This window comes from Castor canadensis, chromosome 6, assembly GCF_047511655.1.
Source record: "Castor canadensis chromosome 6, mCasCan1.hap1v2, whole genome shotgun sequence".
Classification (NCBI taxonomy): domain Eukaryota; kingdom Metazoa; phylum Chordata; class Mammalia; order Rodentia; family Castoridae; genus Castor; species Castor canadensis.
The window spans coordinates 42920184-42939361 of NC_133391.1; the positions used below are offsets into that span (position 1 = coordinate 42920184).

Below are 19178 nucleotides of genomic sequence, written 5' to 3' on the forward strand. Positions count from 1 at the left end.
GTCCCAAGCCCTCTCCTCCAGGATTCAGTAATAAGTGAGACCCACTTTCCCTCTGGGAAAGGACAATGGCAGCAAACCATTGCTGTGCTCCCACTGCCCCCACAGGGCAGTTCCCATCTACACTGTCCCCAATCATGCCAGTAAACATTCATTTCTGTTTTTGCTCCTGCTGGCCGGCCAGGACTGCCAGCCCAGAGAAGAAACAAGAGGTGGTGGAGAAGCCAGTGGTGGAGGAGGCCAAGGAGGAGAAAATTGAGCTGAAATCCATTACTGCTGATGGAGAGTCCCCGTCCACCACCAAGGTGAGTAACCACCTCCTTCTAAGAGGTAAGGGACTGTTGCTGAGGAAGGACTGTCTTCCAGGTAAGTCACCCAAGGGAAGGAGAAAGGAGAATCAGCAGAGATAAAGGCCTAGGGGGCAGAATAGGAGGGTAGAAAGAAAAGAGAAGGCACATGGTGAAACCCCAGCCTGAAAGGGATGTCCACAGTGACAAGGCTATATTTATAGTCATCCACTGACTATAACGCAGTTCCAAAGATACTCTGAGCCCCTCGAACTGTAGCACATGTCTAACTGAATTCTTCCTTCCTTCCCCCCTTGACTTCCTAGATCAACATGGATGACCTCCAGCCCAATGAAAACGAGGATAAGAGCCCCTACCCCAACCCAGATGCCACAGGTACCAGTCACAGTGCCTGACCCTGAGAGTGGGAGGCTCGGAGTAGAGAGCCAGATCTTACAGCATGTGGGAATGGTTGAGCGTTGGGAACTGAGGAGTCCTGTTTCCTCTACAAGTATCTTACACAGCTAAATGTCTCATCTCTGAATTCGAGCATTATCAGTTACCATCGGGAGGAAACCTTTGTTCTTGGTTTGCTCATAATAATTTCAGGAGAGACAAGATCACATTTGAAAAGTACTTCTTGAAATTTTTTGTTATTTTTGTACTTATTATATTAAATTATTCTTTTAATGTGAAAATTTTATGATGTATAAATTCAGTACTCCATACATTATTATTCAGTACATTTGTGCTGTGTGTAACGGCCAAATCAAGGCAGCTGATGTTTTCACCTCATTATTATTTTGTGTTTGGAGCCTTCAAGCCCCTCTCTTTGGTTCTTCATAAACTGTTGTAGATTGTTTTGAACCATAGCCCCTCACTGTGCTGTCAAGCACTGGGACTTGTTCCTTCTTTGTAACTGAGTTTGGGTCCCCATCATCTAACCTCCTTCTAGCATTCTTTGTGTGCTTTGGAAGCTGGATTCTACATACATTTAAGGTTTTATCATACCAGGCGCTGTGAGATCACTGTTAATATAGGTAATTTACTGGAATAGCATATGTTGCTGCATTATGCTTGCCTGATACTAATAGTCAATCCCAGATCCTTCCTGCCCTTACTTAGGAGGCATTGCTCAGTACAAGGACAGCTGCCACCACAGATGTCCCACTTGTTGCTCTGCAAAATGTATTCAGGTCTCTTATCATAAAAAGAGCTCTTGCTGATGGGTCTTCTTGTGTCTGTCTGAAGAGAGCCTTGACGGGCAGTGTCCTTCCAGTGCCCTCCCTCCACCATGAAAGTCTCGGTTCCCTGACGCCCTGTCCCAGTATGAGCCTTGAGCTGTACCCTCAAACCTGGAGCTGCAGGCTCATTACTAACTTCAAGCTGGACGTCAGCACACGCCATTGAGGGACTGTGGGTTTCACTGACCTTTTCTTTCTCAAGTAGGTCAGGCAGAACTGGGGTTAGTAGCCAAGCCAGGTGGCTGACGACCTGCATTTCTAGGCCAAGCTAGACTTTCCTTGTTGCCTTCTCCCAATGGGTTCCTCGCTGAACCCTCAAGGACTAGAAGCACCTTCTTTTGTCCCTGGAAGCAGTTCCTGTACTCTCCACCTCTCACTTCCCTCTCCCTGAGGGGAAATAGGATTTGATGTCCTGGGGCTTAGACACAACAAAGAGCAGAGCGTGTGTGTCCAGATTGGGATACTGAGCCTTTTGAAGTCTTAAACTCCGTGAGGGAAGGGGAACAGTCACAGAATTTTAAAGACTTGCTAGAACTATTGATCAGATGCAAGGGGAGGATCTTATTTGGATCCTAAACAAACAAAACTATTTTAACATGACATTTTTGAGATAATCAGCAGATCACTTTGCCCCATGGTTTTGGCACCTCAGCGAAACTTCTAGAGAGGAAAGGTGATTGGCTGACTCTCTCCCACTCTCCCCTCCCCATGCTGCCCCTCTGCACCTGCTCCTCCACTCATACCCAAAGGTGTGCCATGAGTGGCTGAATGGGAGCTGGTCTCCAGTCACCCTCTACCATGTGACTTTTCCTGCGACTGTGAATACCCAGAGGAGGGCCCTGTTTCAAGATGGCACAAAGGGGCCCTGGAGACCAGTGGGGGCTTCAAAGTCCTCTCCTCCCTGTTGGATCTCAAAAGATCACCAGTTGGTTTTTTACCCCTGGATTATTCTGCACTAATGTAGGCTATTATCCCTCACCCAAAATGCTGGGGACCAGAAATGCTTAGAATCTGAGTTTTTCAGATTTTTGAATATTTGCATAGACTTTTTACCCATTGAGTTTTCCTAATCTGAAAATCTGAAATGCCCCAAAATTCAAAATTTTCTGTTTCAGACCATTTCTGATTATCAATTTAGGGATGTTAACCTTTAGGAGAGAGCAACACCTACTTACCTAGGAAGAAAAGCTTTGCACCAAACTAAGTAGATAACCCTGCTTTTAATTTCTGATTTATTTGAATTAACATATAGATGATGCTAAGAACCACTAAGGACTTAAAATAACAAGCATCTGTTTTTTAAAAGTCAATGATGCAGTGGTGGCAGGAAATGGTCAAACTTGAGGTATATTTTTCAGGTAAGGCCAACTGGATTGGCTAATGACTTAGGGGAAGAAGGAAGAATGAAGGGTGATTCAGGTCTAAGGAGGGCAGTAAAGAGGAGGTACCCAGTGCAGAGACCTCATGCTTGGCCTTCTCTCTCTGTCCTCCCAGAGCTCTGCCCTGGTGGGGAACTCTTGCCAGCCATGCTTTACCCTGTAACTGCTCATGAGAGTCTGAAAATTCTAGGCTCCTGAGGACAAGGCTTTGTGTTCTCAACCTTAGATCCAGGGCCCTGTGCACACTAGATGTTTACAAAGAATGTTTTATCCTAGTTGGCAGTGACCACAAATATCCAATGAAGAGGGGCACAGTTCTTTCAAGATTGTTTGGGGTGGAGAGGCATGTGGCTTTTTTGTTTGGTTTTGTTTGGTTTGGGGACAGTGCAGGCGATGGAACTCAGGGCCCCAAGCATGCCAGCTAAGTGCTCTACCACTGAGCCAAACCCAGCCCTTCCCTAATCTGTCATTCAGAAAGTGCCACAGTACAGCTTTGTCTTTCTCACCACCCTTTTTCCAAACCCCTAAGAGCAGAAAAGAGAAAAGAAAGATCCCAGAGGAACTCTGCTGGTGGTACCATGGCCAACCCCAAAATGAACTTTACCTGGCCTTTCCTACTTGGTCATCCTCCCTCCTGGTTCCTCATACCTGCTGGGCAGCCTGTGCTGTCAAGTTTCTGTCCCTTTACAGATTTGTGCTTGTCCTCCGGGAATTGTGTCGTCTTTAGCATTGTGCCTAAAATTCAGCTGGCATGTGGCTGATGGAGCAACCTACTTCCTTCTCCCCAGGACTGGAAATCAGTATAGAATTTGTTGAACAGCAAAGCAGTCTCGTGTAGACAACAAAGCATGCAGAATTGGTCCCTAGAAACTTAGAGTAGCGCAAAGCTAGGAAATGTGGGTTTTTATAAATATACATGATTTAAATAAGCATAAAATGATCTGTTATAAAATTATTGTGAACAAGAAAATTTTGGCTTGTTTAGAGAAAAACTGAGAAGACTACAAACTCCTAGGCAGAAATTTAAGATCCTTCCCAATTAAATTTCAATTGTAAATATCCTGATTTAGGCCAACCCTGGCTTTACTTACTCTGTGTAGAAAATTTTTCTTTTCTTTTGCATACCAAGGTTTGGGTGTCATAAGGCCTCAACTCTTAGCCTACACACAGTTTTTCTTCTCTCGCCTTTCTTCTGCTGAGAATATTAATTGCTTGCTGGTCAGCTCTAATGACCCTGGGGAAAGGATCTTATTGAGGCCTCTATTCTGCCAGTCCTCCAAAAGAACCTTGGGTTCCTAAATGCCTCTTGTGTGATAAAGAATCGCTTCTGTGCCAGACATTTCTTTCTCTGCACCACCCAACTTCGGGTTCTGTTTATTTGCCTGATTTTTCCTGTGCTGGGGCCTGGGGCATGCTCAGGAAACACTGCATCCCTGAGCTACACCCTGGCTTTATTTTACTCGGAAGAGGGAACATGGCTGGGTCCCTAAGGTCCACTTCTGTTGCTCTCCTTTTCCAACCACATTAGTCTCCACCTGGCCCTCTTCTTTTGCAAAGCCTCCTTCCTTATGAAAGTTTGGGAGTTTAAGAATTATCAAAAATAGGGCTTCTATGTGCCAGATACAGCCCCTCCTTCCAGAGCACCTAGAGAGGTGGGGCTGACACACTTAGCCAGGCATCAGACACCTTGTGTGCTCAGGGCTGAGTGAATGCTGGAGACCAAAGGTGCTGTTGGGACTCACCAGGGAGCCAGGTGAAGGGTGCTATCTGCAGTGGGGTCCTCATCAGCTCAGCAGAGAAGGAGATGAAGTCTAGCTCACGCAATGAGAGAGTGTGAGCCCAGGACAGGGCACATAGTGAGTGTGTTAGCTTACAGAGGCTGCCTTGCTAGGCAGCTTAAAACAACAGAAGTTTATTCTCTTACAGTGCTAGGGGCTTAAGGTCCAAAATCAAAGTGTCAGCAAGGCCATACTTGTTCTAGAAGTCTCTATGGAAGAATTTTGCTTGCTCTTCCTAACTTCTTGTGGTGAACAGCAATCCTTGGCTTGTGGATACATCACTCCAGTCTCTACCTCTGTCTTCACATGGCCTTCTTCCCTGCGTGTGTGCCTTCACTCCTTATGAGAGCACTGTCACTGGATTTAGGGCCCACCCTAATCCAGTGTGACTTCATCATAACTAATTACCTCTGCTAAGACCCTATTTCTACGTATGGTCATATTCTGAGATTCTGGGTGCCCATGAATTGGGAGGGGGACACTAGTCAGTTCACTGCAGTATGAAGTCAGAAAATAGTTGGATTTGAGTGGATGGTTTGTCAGGATGCTGAGTGCTAATGCACAGTCTTAGCTGCAGGTAGAGACGTCAAGAGAACAGGTAATGCTTACATGGTGATGGCTATGTGCCAGGCACTGTTCTGAGGTCTCTATGTACTGTTGCTATTATTCTATCTTAGATGGAGAAACTGAGGCACAAGGAGACTAAAATGCCCATCTTCAGAAAGCAACAAAGCCATGATTTGGATGAATCCATTTGGCTGGAGAGTCCATGGTCTTAATTTTCACAGGGCTGACTCTCTTTTCCGGGCTGCACATGTCTAAGGACATTTGACAAGAATATGCTATGCATTGGTTCCTCCTATGGGCACTGTGCTGCAAGCAAAGGAATGACCCACCTGCCATGTGGCCACTGGCCAGAAGAGCCAAGAGCTCCTCAAATTAGTGTCTGTGTGTAAGCTTCTGCACGAAGTTCCTGTATGGTCAATATTGCCCCCTCTTAGTCCTACAGCACACGGTTGCTTTTGTAGGTTCAGAAGTGGGAAAGTGTTGGCTTTAAACTCCTGGAATTTTAGATTGTTTATAAGAGATTTCACAAGCCAACTAAGCCAGACAAGAGACACCTGCAGCAGAGACAGACAAGTGACACCTGGCAATGCTTGGCCTTACTAGATCCCCTTTCAACCAGGATAACAAAGCAGCCCAGTTTGCCCAGGATTGGGGGCATTTCCTGGGATGTTGGAATTTCAGGACAGTTTGGGCAAACTGAGACTCATTCATCATCCTACTTATAGCCCTTGTTCTGCGTACTGCCAGCAAAGGTGTGTCTCACAAAGAGGTGAGCTCCCTCGTCCCCATGGGGACAGAGCAGAATGTCTGCCTTGGTTGGTGCCCTGCTCTTCAGAATGCAAGAAGTGTCTGAAAGGAGGCGCACAGTGACAGGAGTCAGTGGGGAGTTGTTTAAAGTGGTGCTTTTCCAAAAACCCTTGTTCCTTCCTATTATTGCTTATACTCTCTCTTCAACAAAATTAGAGATAAGGGCAAAATAGTTTCTGCCAGGTATTGAGGGGGTTGTGGGGAGAGGGAGGGGGCGGAGTGGGTGGTAAGGGAGGGGGTGGGGGCAGGGGGGAGAAATGACCCAAGCATTGTATGCACATATGAATAATAAATAAAAATAAATAAATAAATAAATAAAGTGGTGCTTTTCTCTTACAGGAGAAGAGGATGAGGAGGAGCCAGAGATGCCTGTGGGGCCCCGCCCCCGACCACTCTCAGAGCTGCACCTTAAGGAAAAGGCAGTGCCCATGCCAGAAGCCAGCGCATTTTTCATCTTTAGCCCCAACAACAGGTGTGGGAATGGCAGGGAAGGGGGACTCTGCTCCCTCCATGATACCAGCCCAGCAGACGCCTTTGTCTTTCTTGACAAAGTTGGAGCCTGGGATGCTCCCAAGTCCCCACAACTTGTGCAAACAGACACTGAGTTAACAGAGGGAGGCTTAGGTTCTAAATCAGGCAGACATTCTGCATTTACTTTCTCGGCACGTTTTGAATGTGTACACTATTTCTATTCTTTCTGTGGTTACCCTTGATAATAACTCACTAGGTCTATCTAACTTACCAAAGTATAAAGCTAAGCAATATCTAAAACTTCCTTCTCTACAGTAGAAGGACATTGGGGAGCAGCTCCTGAGACCCAAGGGGCACCCCCTTGTCTTTCCTGACCTGTAATCCTCCTCTCCTCTCCTTCCTGGCAGGTTCCGCCTCCAGTGCCACCGCATCGTCAACCACACCATCTTCACCAACCTGATCCTCTTCTTCATTCTGCTCAGTAGCATCTCCCTGGCTGCTGAGGACCCCGTCCAGCACACTTCCTTCAGGAACCACGTATGCACTCCTTGTTGTTCTCTGCACCCCTTCATACTGGGAGTAGGACCAGCCCCACCGCTTCTGTGCCAATATCCTTGTGCAGTCAGGAGCCCAGTCCAGACCCCATAATCAGACACACAATAAACATTCCTTTAAGAGACTAGGGCTTTGATAGAAACCCATCTTGGGGCCCCAAGTATGATAGCCTCTACCCCAATGCCTCCAGCTGGTTTTATTATAAAATTAGCCATGGGCCGGCATCTCATTGCCTGTGGATGTTTCCCAGGGAGCTCATCCCACCTGCAGACTTAGTAAAGTGTGACTGCTGACTTCCTGCCCTGCTCCCTGTGTCGTCTGACCGGTAGGGGAGTGTTGGCACATAGGTGCTGGCCTTTTAGAAAAGCGAGCCTCCATGATCTACCATAGAGCGAATCTAAATTTGGAGCCCACTCAAGGCACTAGTGCACAATATTAAAAGCTAAAACCAGAATTGCTGTATCTCAAAACCTCAAAACTTTATTAAATCCCACTTAGATGGGCATGAAGAAAGAGCTCACTGCTCTGAGGCCATATGCATACTGAAGCACTCAGTGCCTGGAGCCTGCTTGGTCCTGGCTGCCTTACTGAGGTGTTGATCACATCCCTTGATTCGTCCCCTGAGGTCTATAAAGTATGAAATCCCATAGCTTGTCCTCAGCCTTGGCTGACCTTCCCAGGCCCCAAAGGCCACAACAACAGTGTAGATTTCCTCAAACACAGGGAACTGGCTCATTTACATCAATGTGACTTAGGCATTCTGGATGCCCCTGAAAACCAAAACGAAACAAAACAAACCCTTTTGACAAACGTCCCAGTAGTCAGATTTGGGTTTGTGAGTAATTTGGGTTAATGAGCAGGCACTGTCTAGATGTGGTTCCAGCTGAGGCTATACCTGGATGCTCCCCTTACCTGTCTGGGGACACCATCCAGAGCCTCTGAGCTAGCCCCACATGGATCCAGTGTTGAATATATTGGACTCCACGTCCCCAAGTCTTTCCCACCTGTTTCTGTGTGGACAGACACGTTGCTTCAAAGTACAATTTCTTCTCTGGTGAACATCCACTGACCTCCCCACCCCACCCCCACCCTGCTTGTCCCCTTTTCCCTACCCATCCCCACTGTGTTTCTTTTTGTTTTGCAGATTCTGTTTTATTTTGACATTGTTTTTACTACCATTTTCACCATTGAAATTGCTCTGAAGGTAAAGCCCCCATCTCCGTCTTTCCTTCTCCTCCTTCCTCCCTTGTGCCAGCGCTGGCTCTCTGCTGCTGTCTGTCCTGTCGCTAACACACATGCTCCTGTTGGTGTCGGGGTCACTTTGAGCCACTAATCCAATTCTGCTTATTTTTCAGATCCTAGGCAATGCAGACTATGTCTTCACTAGTATCTTTACATTAGAAATTATCCTTAAGGTAATGCACCCTGAGCACTGCATCTCACTCTTCTGGCTGACTCTTTTCTCTCTCCTGTTTCCTTCACTCTCTTTGACTCTCAAGATTGAAATTGGAAGAATTGGTGCTATCACCTTGCCCAGGCTAAGAACCAAGAGAAACACCCCACCACACCCCTTCCCTCTATCCGTAAGAGGCACTCACTGGCCACCCGTGCTGTCCTGTCACTGGCTAGGCATGGTGGCGAGCAGCAGTGTTCTACACTGCTTATACACATACCATCTCCAGTTGATTGACAGCTGAGCCCTACTACTGATCTCCTCCTGTCCAGAGGAGATGCCGCACGGACTCCAGAAGGGAAAGCTCGAGGCAGGAAGGAGTCACTACGGCCCCTCTCTTTGGAGGCCTGTCATCAGTACCCTCCTCAGTACTCACAGCAGACACCGGGGCTAAACTGAAGTTGGGGTGCCTATCAGTAAGCATGGCCCTGATGCAGCCTCCCACTTGAGGCCTTTCAGCAGACAACCAGAGATTACATCTAACCCCTCAGTTAACCTGCTGAAAACCTTTGTTACTATGCCCGTGCCCTAGTACTGGTGGGGGTGGGTAGGGAGAGAGAGAGAGAACCAGGCACTGCAAGGATCGTGAGCACCCAGGCCCCAGCCCTGCCTGCTGCTGGCCCCACTCTGCTCTGCCAAGTTGCTACAACATGGTGGTGATCCTAAAATCAAATTGAGCCCACATCTGAAGTTTTTCCAGTACACTTTTGTGCCTCAAAACCAATGTCGACAAGCCAGCCCACCTGGGACACAGGGTGTGAGCTGTGAGACCTTGGGTAAGGTGTGCTTCTCTCTGAACAAACCCTTGCCTGAACAGAAGGGTTATCAGTTCTGGGCACAGACTTCAGCTTGAACGTCTTCTTCCCAGGACTCTTGCCTAGGATGCCCATCCAAGGAGCTCAGGGCCCCTTTCACCACATCATCAAGACTGACAAAAGCTGATGTCCTCCCCAACCATGTGCCACTGGCAGCTGCAGACCCTTCCTTTCCTAATGAAATATCACATTGTGTCCCAGTCCTACAATGCACACGACATTCCTGTCATATCCAGATACAATATGAGTTGGGCTTCTAAGATGTCCTTCTGTCCCAGAGGCCCAGTTGTGCAGACCTATAGCATCACCAGGAGTGTTGCTTGAATTTTCCTTTCCTGTTTAGGGAGAGTAGATCTGTCCATAGCCCAGTTTCTGGAGCCAGGGAGTGGGAACCAAAGGCACATGGCAGTGTCACCATGCCCAGCTCCAACCCCCTTTTCCATGACCAGCTGCTTTTTCCTGGACTCCAAACTTAGGGAGGCTCACAGATCCCAGAGTTCTTTCCCAGGGCAAGAAGAGCTCTGAGGCTCCATTTTCAGGATCCTCTGCACAGCTTCCCTTGAGGATTTCAATGGTGCTATTTCTCCAAGATTGCCATGCATGCAGAAGTGACAGTCTCTGCAAGCGTTGTCATGGCAAGGCCCTTCCCTCCCTTTCTTTCCTCTTCCTCTTCCGGTCTCTTTTATGCTCACTGTGCCCAGTCCACTCCCACACTTCCTTCCCACTGGGTCTGTCCGCTAGGCCAGAAGGCCCAGCATCACCCCAAGGCACAGGTAACGACAGGGTCCATGAGGCTCATTTGCTATAAGAAACCATCAATGGACCTGGGGCCATTTATCCTTAAAAAAGAAAAGCCATGTAAGACTGTATCAGCTGGCCTGATTGATGCAAAGGACTGTTTCATAGAAGAGAGAGGAAGTAGAATCAGGGACAGGTGTGGAAATGATAAAAGTGAAGAGACTTCTCATAACCAGAGGGACTGTGTAGAGAAGCAGTGATTGTCTGGGGCTGCACAGAAGGAGCGTGCTGCCCTTCCAGCTCAGAGCTAGTGAGCCTATGTCCCTTTCCCTCTTCAGATGCCCAGCCATAGTCCTTCCTGGAAAATGGCTTAGGACTTTCTGGAAGCAGGGACCACATGGGTGGCAATCAGCAAAACAGATTAGAATAAGGACACTTGCACCAAGTGTCTGGACCCAGCTTTTTCTGATGCCCTGAAAGTCACCGATGGCTTTCAAATAAACACCCCTTTTCACATGCACCCACTTGCCCCTTCTGCCATGGCCACTGTTCCTCTAGTCTGGCCTAGGTCCATGTCCCACGCCTCCACCCCAGATCTGAAGATCTGGTCTCCTTCTAGGGTCCCTTGACCAAACAGAAAGCCAAAGCCAACAGACAGAATTTGGCACTCTGAGCCCTGCTGTCCACCTAGTTAAGGAAATACTCTTTCCCACATGCAGAGGGCTCTGTTGGGGCTCAGTAAGGTTCCAGAAGACCCAAGCCTGTCTCTAAGACAGAAAGAGGTAGTTGGGGAGGTCTTGGCCCCTGCAAGCACAGGGGCTCTTCGGTAAATATGAACTACAGTGGTCACCTGAGACCAGCCTCTGGGGGCCCAGGTCTTCACCAGGCAGTGAGCTCTCCAGATGGTGGGTCTTCAGGAGAGGTCTGCAGCTTCATTCCCCCACAACCTCTTATGTAATCTCCCCACTTCTAAGAGCTGTTGCAGAACATAGGTGTCTGAGTCCCTTGTGACCCCTGCTGCAGGAGATAAATGGAAAGAATTAGGTTGCAAGAGCTATTTTTGCCAATTTCCCCCCTGTGTTTGCTTTTGAATTGCTATGTGGATGCACCACCCTGGGCACGCTCTGATTCCAAAGAGATAAACTGGACCCAGGTGACCAGGAGCCACCCTCAGCCTCTCAATCGTCAGCTCCAAATTTTGCCTTTGGCTGACACTTCATGGCCTGTGGCCTTTTTCAGCCTCATCCTAGACTCCCACAGGCCCTTAATTCACCCAGCAAAGTGGAAAAGCCTGTCGGTTGAGCACCTATAGTGCACAGCTTCCCGCAAACTTCAAGGGAGGGGATCGTAGCTCTTACAGCAATCATTATTTTATGTGTGCTTGTTTTTAAGGTTTTCAGTGGGTGTCCTGTCTTACTATGTGAACCTCCCAAAGGCAGGAAATAGTATTCCAACTTTATAAATGAGGACAGGAAGAATCCAGAGTTCAAATCCAGGCCGTAGACAGGAGACACTTATCAGAACTCACCTTCTGCAGGAGCGTGTGTTCAGTGTTTCATACGTAAATACTCAGATGATGCTTACATCTGTATAGGACAGATGTTATCATCCTCATTTTTCAGATAAGGAAAATAAGGCACAGAGAGGTTAAGTGTCTTGCTTAAGTCCACACAAATAAAATACAGTAGGGCTGGGATTCAAACTCAGGTGGTCTGGCTTCAGAATGGTGTTCTCCACCATTATGCCACACAGACCCTCTGAAACCACAGCTCTTGCCAGTCCTTAAAGAATGTAGTCTATTGCGCACATGATAAAAGCGAGAGCACACAAGGGAGGGGTGAGGATAGGTAAGACACCTAAAAAATTAGCTAGCATTTGTTGCCCTCAACGCAGAGAAACTAAAGCAGATACCTTAAAGCAACTGAGGCCAATAGGAAAAGGGGACCAGGAACTAGAGAAAAGGTTAGATCAAAAAGAATTAACCTAGAAGGTAACACACGCACAGGAAATTAATGTGAGTCAATGCCCTGTATAGCTATCCTTATCTCAACCAGCAAAAACCCTTGTGCCTTCCTATTATTGCTTATACTCTCTCTACAACAAAATTAGAGATAAGGGCAAAATAGTTTCTGCTGGGTATTGAGCGGGTGGGGGGAGAGGGAGAGGGCGGAGTGGGTGGTAAGGGAGGGGGTGGGGGCAGGGGGGAGAAATGACCCAAGCCTTGTATGCACATATGAATAATAAAACAATTTAAAAAAAAAGAATGCAGTCTAGAAGCAAGACAATAAAATTGAGCTTAGAACCCTTGACATAGATCTTAAGCACTACTTGAGGACAGGGAGTAGAGGCTAAGTCCTGGGCAAATGAGGGCCATTGGTCATCCTTCTGGACCTGTCCCCTCCTTTCCCCAGATGCTCTGAAGGTAAGGAATTTGGAGAGGAAGTTGGGAAGCGTGCATAGATAGCATCAGCAGAGGACCTACAGTGCTGGAGCCATCTTGGACTTGTGATGAGGGATAGGGAAGAATTAGAGGGGGACAGTGGAGCCCGTTTGAAAGAGATTGGAATATAGGATTAGTCCCTGGTGTGGTCTGGTAAGTGGAGGAGCCATTTAAACATCCTGAGCTGGGGGAGTTCTTTGCCGGTATACTGCTTGCAGCCTTTTTCTTGGCACCGTTACCTCCTTCAAGCCTTCATGTCCCTTGGGCAGTGCTTGGGACCTGCCCAAGAATACTGTGGGAGGAAAGGGTGGTAGGGCTCTCTAGAACTTGGACAGGCCACTCATACTCACGTCTCCCTGCACCTTCCTGCAGATGACTGCTTATGGGGCTTTCCTGCACAAGGGCTCTTTCTGCCGGAACTACTTCAACATCTTAGACCTGCTGGTGGTCAGCGTGTCCCTTATCTCCTTTGGCATCCAGTGAGTAGCCCATGGGGGGCATGCAGCTGGGAATGGTGTCAAAGAGTGCCTTCTTTCAGGGTCACCACAATGCAACTATGACATGAATGGGTTAGGGCCTCTGAAGTTTCACAAAAGTGGTGGCTCTAGTTTCCTGTATTCACATCTTCAATGGTATGACACTTGGGATATGTTTATCCATAGGAATATATTTAAATATCTGAATTTTGCTATGATAGTCATGGCCAAACCACAGTACTTTCCTGCCTCCACCAGCACATCCTCAGGGCCCGTGGGTGCCCTTCAACTGCCAAAGCCTTCCATTTCCATGGCTTACCCTGACTTCATGGCCCTGGCCCTCTCTCCCTTTCTCTCTCTGCTGTCTTCAGTCATAGCACCTAGTGTGTGTGTGTGTGTGTGTGTGTGTGTGTGTGTGTGTGTGTGTGTGTGTAATGGAGGAGGGAGAAGGAAAGAGAAATTACTGACTCTCAATCTGGGTTGCACAGAGGAATCCCCTGGGTAATTTCTAAAAATAACTTTTGAAAAATGACTTTTGGCTGAATCCCACCCCCAGAGTTTTTTTATTCCACTGGATTGGAGCACAATCTGAGTTAAAAGCTCTCCAGACACTTCCCCTGTACAAACTTCCCCTGTGTTTGTCAAAGCTGCAAACACTGTTCAGGTTTAGAAGGATCTGATTATGAGTTTCTTCAGCATTCTAACGGCTGAGTATATGGCTCCTGCCCTTTGGCGTTCAAAGCACTTTCACATATGTGTTCTTCTACGGTACGCACACACACACTCACACACACACAGGCAGGGCAGACAGGGCAAGTGTTGTTATCATCAATTTTCACATGGCGAATTTGAGGTTCATTAGCATTAGGAGACTTGCTCAAAGTCATGCCAGTGACAGAGAAAGGCTTACATCTCAGGGTCTCCCTTCTCAATGCTGGTTCATGGCCAATCTCTAGGATGAAATGAGGAGAAAAAGGGAGTGAGACCCTTTTTCTGTAGTCATCAATTACCCAAAATTTTCAGCCTGGGACCATACAAGTCTAGATTCCTACCCCCAGCACCACCACTATGTCACTATTTCACCTTGAACCAAGAATTCTTCTCTTTAGTCTTGTCCCCCTGCCACCCCTCTTCTGACCTTTAAACCCCTTCTGTTCAGATTCAGTGAAAAATAGCTCCCTCCCAGAGATGCTGTGGAAAGAGATATGGTGATAAATAAGAATGCCCTTTGTATTTTTGGACTCAAGACCTATTCACCAGAGAAACTGGATTTTCTACTAGCTGCCTCTTGCACCCATTGTCCTGAGCCGTGAAAAATAAAGTTAGCACTTGTCAACCTGCCATATTCTTTAGATTTCAAGGCAGGTGCGAGGCCTCATGCCGATGCTTGAGAAGATATCTCAATTAGATAGTCATGTAGTGAGGGTCAGATGTGCTTCAGAGTTGATCACCAACCTAGCCTGGTTAAGAAGCTCTTCCTTGGTTGGGTAGGTTGGAAATCAGCCAGGCATCTTGCAGAGGGACCTGTCAGGAGACCTACCCCTTCTTGCTTCCTTTCCACCAGGGAGCAGCAATAGCCTGAGGTTCCCAAAAGTTCTGACTTGGCCTTGGCATCCCGGGTGTGTGAACGCCATTCTTCCTTGGATTCCTGAGCACTCTGTGAACCATGTTAGAATTTACATATATGGGAAGTGAGTGACCTGAGATATGTTTTCAGATTGACATCCAAAGTCCCCTCCCCAGCCCCACTGTCCCCAACCACAAGGTCTACAGTCCCTCCATCCATGTAGTGTTTCTTTAGGAACAGTGACATCCAGAACAATCACCATCTATGGCATTCATAATCTGTGCCGAGCTCTTTCCTGGATGATACACTTATAAATTTTGTTTAATCCCTGAAGCAATGTTTGGAGCTAATTACTGCCTGTTTTACTGATGGAGAAACTAGGGTTCAGAAGAGTTAGGAAATGTGTCCTTGGTGACTTAGATGGCAGGTGGCAGCAGTGGGGTCTGAATTTAGTTCATCTGGCTCTCAGTGTCCTTCCTGTGACACTGTGAGTGCCCCCTGAGCAGCATAGTGTATTGCTAAGACTCACCCACCCTTGTGCTGGGGATCAAAACAGGGCCAGAACATGCTAGGTAAGCCTCCACCACTGAGGTATGCTCCCAGCTTGTTTTGTGTTATTTACTCGCCCATGGGAATGTCCCAGGGTGACAAGAAGCTCCAGGTTATTACAGTGGAAGATAAAAGTAAAACATCCCCAAGACAGACTCTCAAGTTTGCCTGCGGTGACTCTGGATGCCACCTCCCCATGCCATTCCCTGCTACCGGAAGCTGGGAACTTACCTCCTGCCCTTTTTCCCTCCCAGGTCCAGTGCAATCAACGTTGTGAAGATCTTGAGAGTACTGCGAGTCCTGAGGCCCCTGAGGGCCATCAACAGGGCCAAAGGATTAAAGGTGAGAAGGGTGGGCCTGGGTGGGGGACCTCTACCCCAACAAACCTCAGCTGGCCTGTTTGTAGTGGAAACTCAGCTGAGATGAGGGGAGTTCTGGAAGAAAGAGATAATGGGCAGGCCAAGTGTCTGCCATCTTGGAGTCCTGAATCTGGCTCCAGAGAGAACAGAGCAATAACAGAGGCAGTCATTCAAGAACTGATGATCCTATGCAAACTTTGCATCAAAGGGGTGCCCCCAGGAGGTGATGAGGTCTACGTATGCCTACAGCTATTAAATAGGAGTTAGGAGGGCTTGGACCCCAGCAGTTACTTGGAGTCCAAGGGGCCTCTGTGCTCCACTGGGTTCCATCGGAGAAGGTTGCTTTGCCTCTTGAACCTGATTTCTCCTACTTGTAGCAGAAGGACTGCCTATGCTTCTTCCCCAGAGAGGCTCACGTCCCCTCTTTCCACTGCAGCACGTGGTTCAGTGTGTGTTTGTCGCCATCCGAACCATTGGGAACATCGTGATTGTCACCACGCTGCTGCAGTTCATGTTCGCCTGCATAGGGGTCCAGCTCTTCAAGGTAAAGTCTTGATGGAATCCCTGCTTCCTTCCCCTCCCATCAGCATTCCCAGAAAAAGAAACTAACAGATACAAGAGGAGGACAGCACCCCAGGTTAGACTTGGGGTGAATGTGGTCTCCAGCCATGGCCTTATGCAAGCTCCTCCAACCAATGGAGGGAAGAGGAAGAAGGAGGTTTTGCTTCACCAGCCTAAGGGCCCCCTGCCGCTCAGCTGGACCTGACCTTCAGAATGCCCTTCTTCCCAGCCAGAAAGGGAGAGGGACTTCTGCCCCCTGGAACCTGTGTGTTTCACTTGCTTAAAACCCACAACAGTTACTTAGCAACTGCATCATGTTTACCCTTCACCTATCCTGAGGCCAGGGTCCTCCTGCTTCTCTTTTCTGCCTTCATCTGTTCAGCTCTGCTATTCCCTGCCTGACACGTTCTTCCCCTGCCCTCCACCCATCCACTATATAAACGTCCACTGACTCCTGCCATAAACTCCCTCCAAGCCCAGTGCACTTCTTCCTTCCTCTCAAGACCTCCCAGAGTGTCCAGCTTTCATGTACAGAGCTCCCTGCTTTTGCCTCACTGAGTATCTTTATTCACTGGTTGCTCTCTATGTGAGCCATGTCTTCCCCGATCGGATTCTGTTCATCTCTCACTTTTTATCCCACAAACCCTCTCTCAGCGCTGGGCTACCAAGATGCGCATTGTCTTTTGATGAATTCATTGATTACAGAATGCCTCTAATCACTTTATTCTTCACCTTCCAGGGAAAGCTCTACACCTGCTCTGATAGTTCCAAACAGACAGAGGCAGAGTGCAAGTAAGTACGAAGCTGACAAGCTCCCAGCACCCAGGCTGGTTACTCAGGGAGGTCAGTGACTTGATCTGAGAGAAGGGACAGCTGAACAATAGTACTATGTAATCCAATCTCATTGATGTGATGTATAGCATTATCTGTTCCTGAAGGTTCAACCCACTGGTGTTCTTCAGATGGCTAGAACAGTGTGGTTTCAGTCTAGCCAGTTGCATCCCACCCAGCATGCCAGGAGTCACTGGTGGTGAGTCAGGTGTGAAGAGAGATGGAAGACCCCAGAATTAACTCTTTCTCCTCCTTCCTCAGGGGTAACTACATCACATACAAAGACGGGGAGGTTGACCACCCCATCATCCAGCCCCGCAGCTGGGAGAACAGCAAGTTTGACTTTGACAATGTTCTGGCAGCTATGATGGCTCTCTTCACTGTTTCCACCTTTGAGGGGTGGCCAGAGTGAGTATGAAACCAAGGCCACCACCCCGATACTGAGGGCCAAGACACTGATTGTCCCCCATTGCCTCAATTTTGTAATGCTGGAATTCCTTCCCAGAGTCCAGAGATCTTGTGTGTCCTTCCCAAGCAATGAAGATATGTTTCTAGAACCACTTACAGGCCATGGTCACTGTGTAAACATAACTCTCCTGAAAGATGTCAGTATTTTGTGTGTGTGTGTGTGTGTGTGTGTGTGTGTGTGTGTGTGTGTGATGCTAGGAATCAAACCCAGGGCCTCCAGCATGTTAGGCACACTCTCTACCCCTGACCTATAGGCTCAGCCCAAAATGTCAACATTTTAGAAACTCCTGCCAAAAAGTGAGCCCTTTTTTGTTCCCTTTCCCAACCTCAGCATAAGCTTCAAGGTCAGATGTCTCTGCCATTGTCCTCATGATATCTGGGAGTTGGACATGGGAAGAGTTTTTGCCATATAGGCCCTTTGATCCCCAGAAGTCTCTGGTGACAGCCACCCCCAGTGTGCACTTAGCATGGGTTAAGGCACCTGAGATGTCTCTGTTTGAGTAGACTCTACCCTGTCTGCTTAAAGAAATGCTTGTCTATACTGATAGTGGGAAATAGGACAGGAACAAAAGGCTGATCACAGTCCTTCTGCAGAGGCAGTGCTTTCACACCTGGACCAGCCTGCTGGCCTTTCACACTGAATCACCTCTCGCAGTTTGTCCACTCAGTGCCCTGAGTATTTTGGTATAGACACCTGCATTCCCCCTTTAAGCACTGGATGTCATAGATGATAGTCAGATGAGAGTCACTGTTACTATGTGGTGAAACATAGGTGATACTTAGATAATGGCCAAGTATTGTGCAGGTTTCAAAGGAAGTTGAGGTCATCCCTGTCCACAAAGAAAAATAAGCTCAATGGAGACATAGCCCAGGCACAGATGAATGCTATACATATGTAAACCACTTAAGTATAAAACCAAATCATCATGGATGATCTGAATAAGCAAGAGTTAGGTTCATATTTTTTATCTAAATGGATATTTTCTCTCGGATTTATTTATGTTCAGTCTCACCTCCTCTGAATTCCTGCCAGTTTGCAAAGCTGTTTCAATATTTACCAATATGTCTGAAATCGATGTTCGTGATGCATATTACATTTAAATAGTTCTTGACATTTTATCAACTGTCCAGAAACAGAGCAAAGTGGGAGTTACTGTCTCCATGTTACAGGTGAAAAAATCTGAGTCCCAAAGAGGATGAGTGATTTGCCCAAGGTCACAGGGCCAGATGTGACATAACTGGGACTTGAGCCCAGACCCTCTGGCTCCCAGCTTGGAGCTTCTTCCCTTGACCCTGGGCACTGGGATCAGCAGTGGCAATTATTCCATGGTGGAGACACCACCACTGCTCCAGTTCCCTCTGTGGGTCTGTCTCCTGCAGGCTGCTGTACCGCTCCATCGACTCCCACACGGAGGACAAGGGACCCATCTACAACTATCGTGTGGAAATCTCCATCTTCTTCATCATCTACATCATCATCATCGCCTTCTTCATGATGAACATCTTCGTGGGTTTCGTCATCGTCACCTTCCAGGAGCAGGGGGAGCAAGAATACAAGAACTGTGAGCTGGACAAGAACCAGGTAGCTTTCTGGGAATGAGAGGACAAGGGCAAGGAGGAAGGCAGGGGCCACGCATGTAAGGAATGGCAGCAGTCAGCAGCCTGTAGTCCACCCAGAAAATAGGGTAGAGCCCAGGGAAAGATTGGTGTAGATACCAAGGTCCTCAATCCTCTCCTCAACCAGAACAGGGTGGTCTGTCTTTCTGGAACAGAGATGTGAATCCTCATGAATCCCAGATCTGGCAAATGTATTCATCCAGCAAATATTTGTTAAGC

General features: G+C 47.7%; 1 protein-coding gene across 29 annotated transcripts in view; it reads left to right on the forward strand.

The window, feature by feature from the left end:
* The window catches only part of Cacna1c (calcium voltage-gated channel subunit alpha1 C), a 644607-nt gene that overhangs the window by 553733 nt on the left and 71696 nt on the right, over positions 1–19178 (forward strand). For 15 of the 29 annotated variants that reach the window (XM_074076392.1, XM_074076380.1, XM_074076388.1 and 12 more), the window contains 11 exons: positions 182–302; positions 611–680; positions 6399–6531; positions 6938–7067; positions 8441–8500; positions 12904–13010; positions 15378–15465; positions 15919–16026; positions 16783–16835; positions 17136–17282; positions 18723–18924. In XM_074076392.1, coding sequence (XP_073932493.1) covers positions 182–302; positions 611–680; positions 6399–6531; positions 6938–7067; positions 8441–8500; positions 12904–13010; positions 15378–15465; positions 15919–16026; positions 16783–16835; positions 17136–17282; positions 18723–18924 — 1219 coding nt within the window. Of the gene's footprint in view, positions 1–181; positions 303–610; positions 681–6398; positions 6532–6937; positions 7068–8229; positions 8290–8440; positions 8501–12903; positions 13011–15377; positions 15466–15918; positions 16027–16782; positions 16836–17135; positions 17283–18722; positions 18925–19178 lie in introns of all 29 variants that reach the window. The other 14 variants (XM_074076408.1, XM_074076410.1, XM_074076411.1 and 11 more) reach the window with 1 other exon arrangement.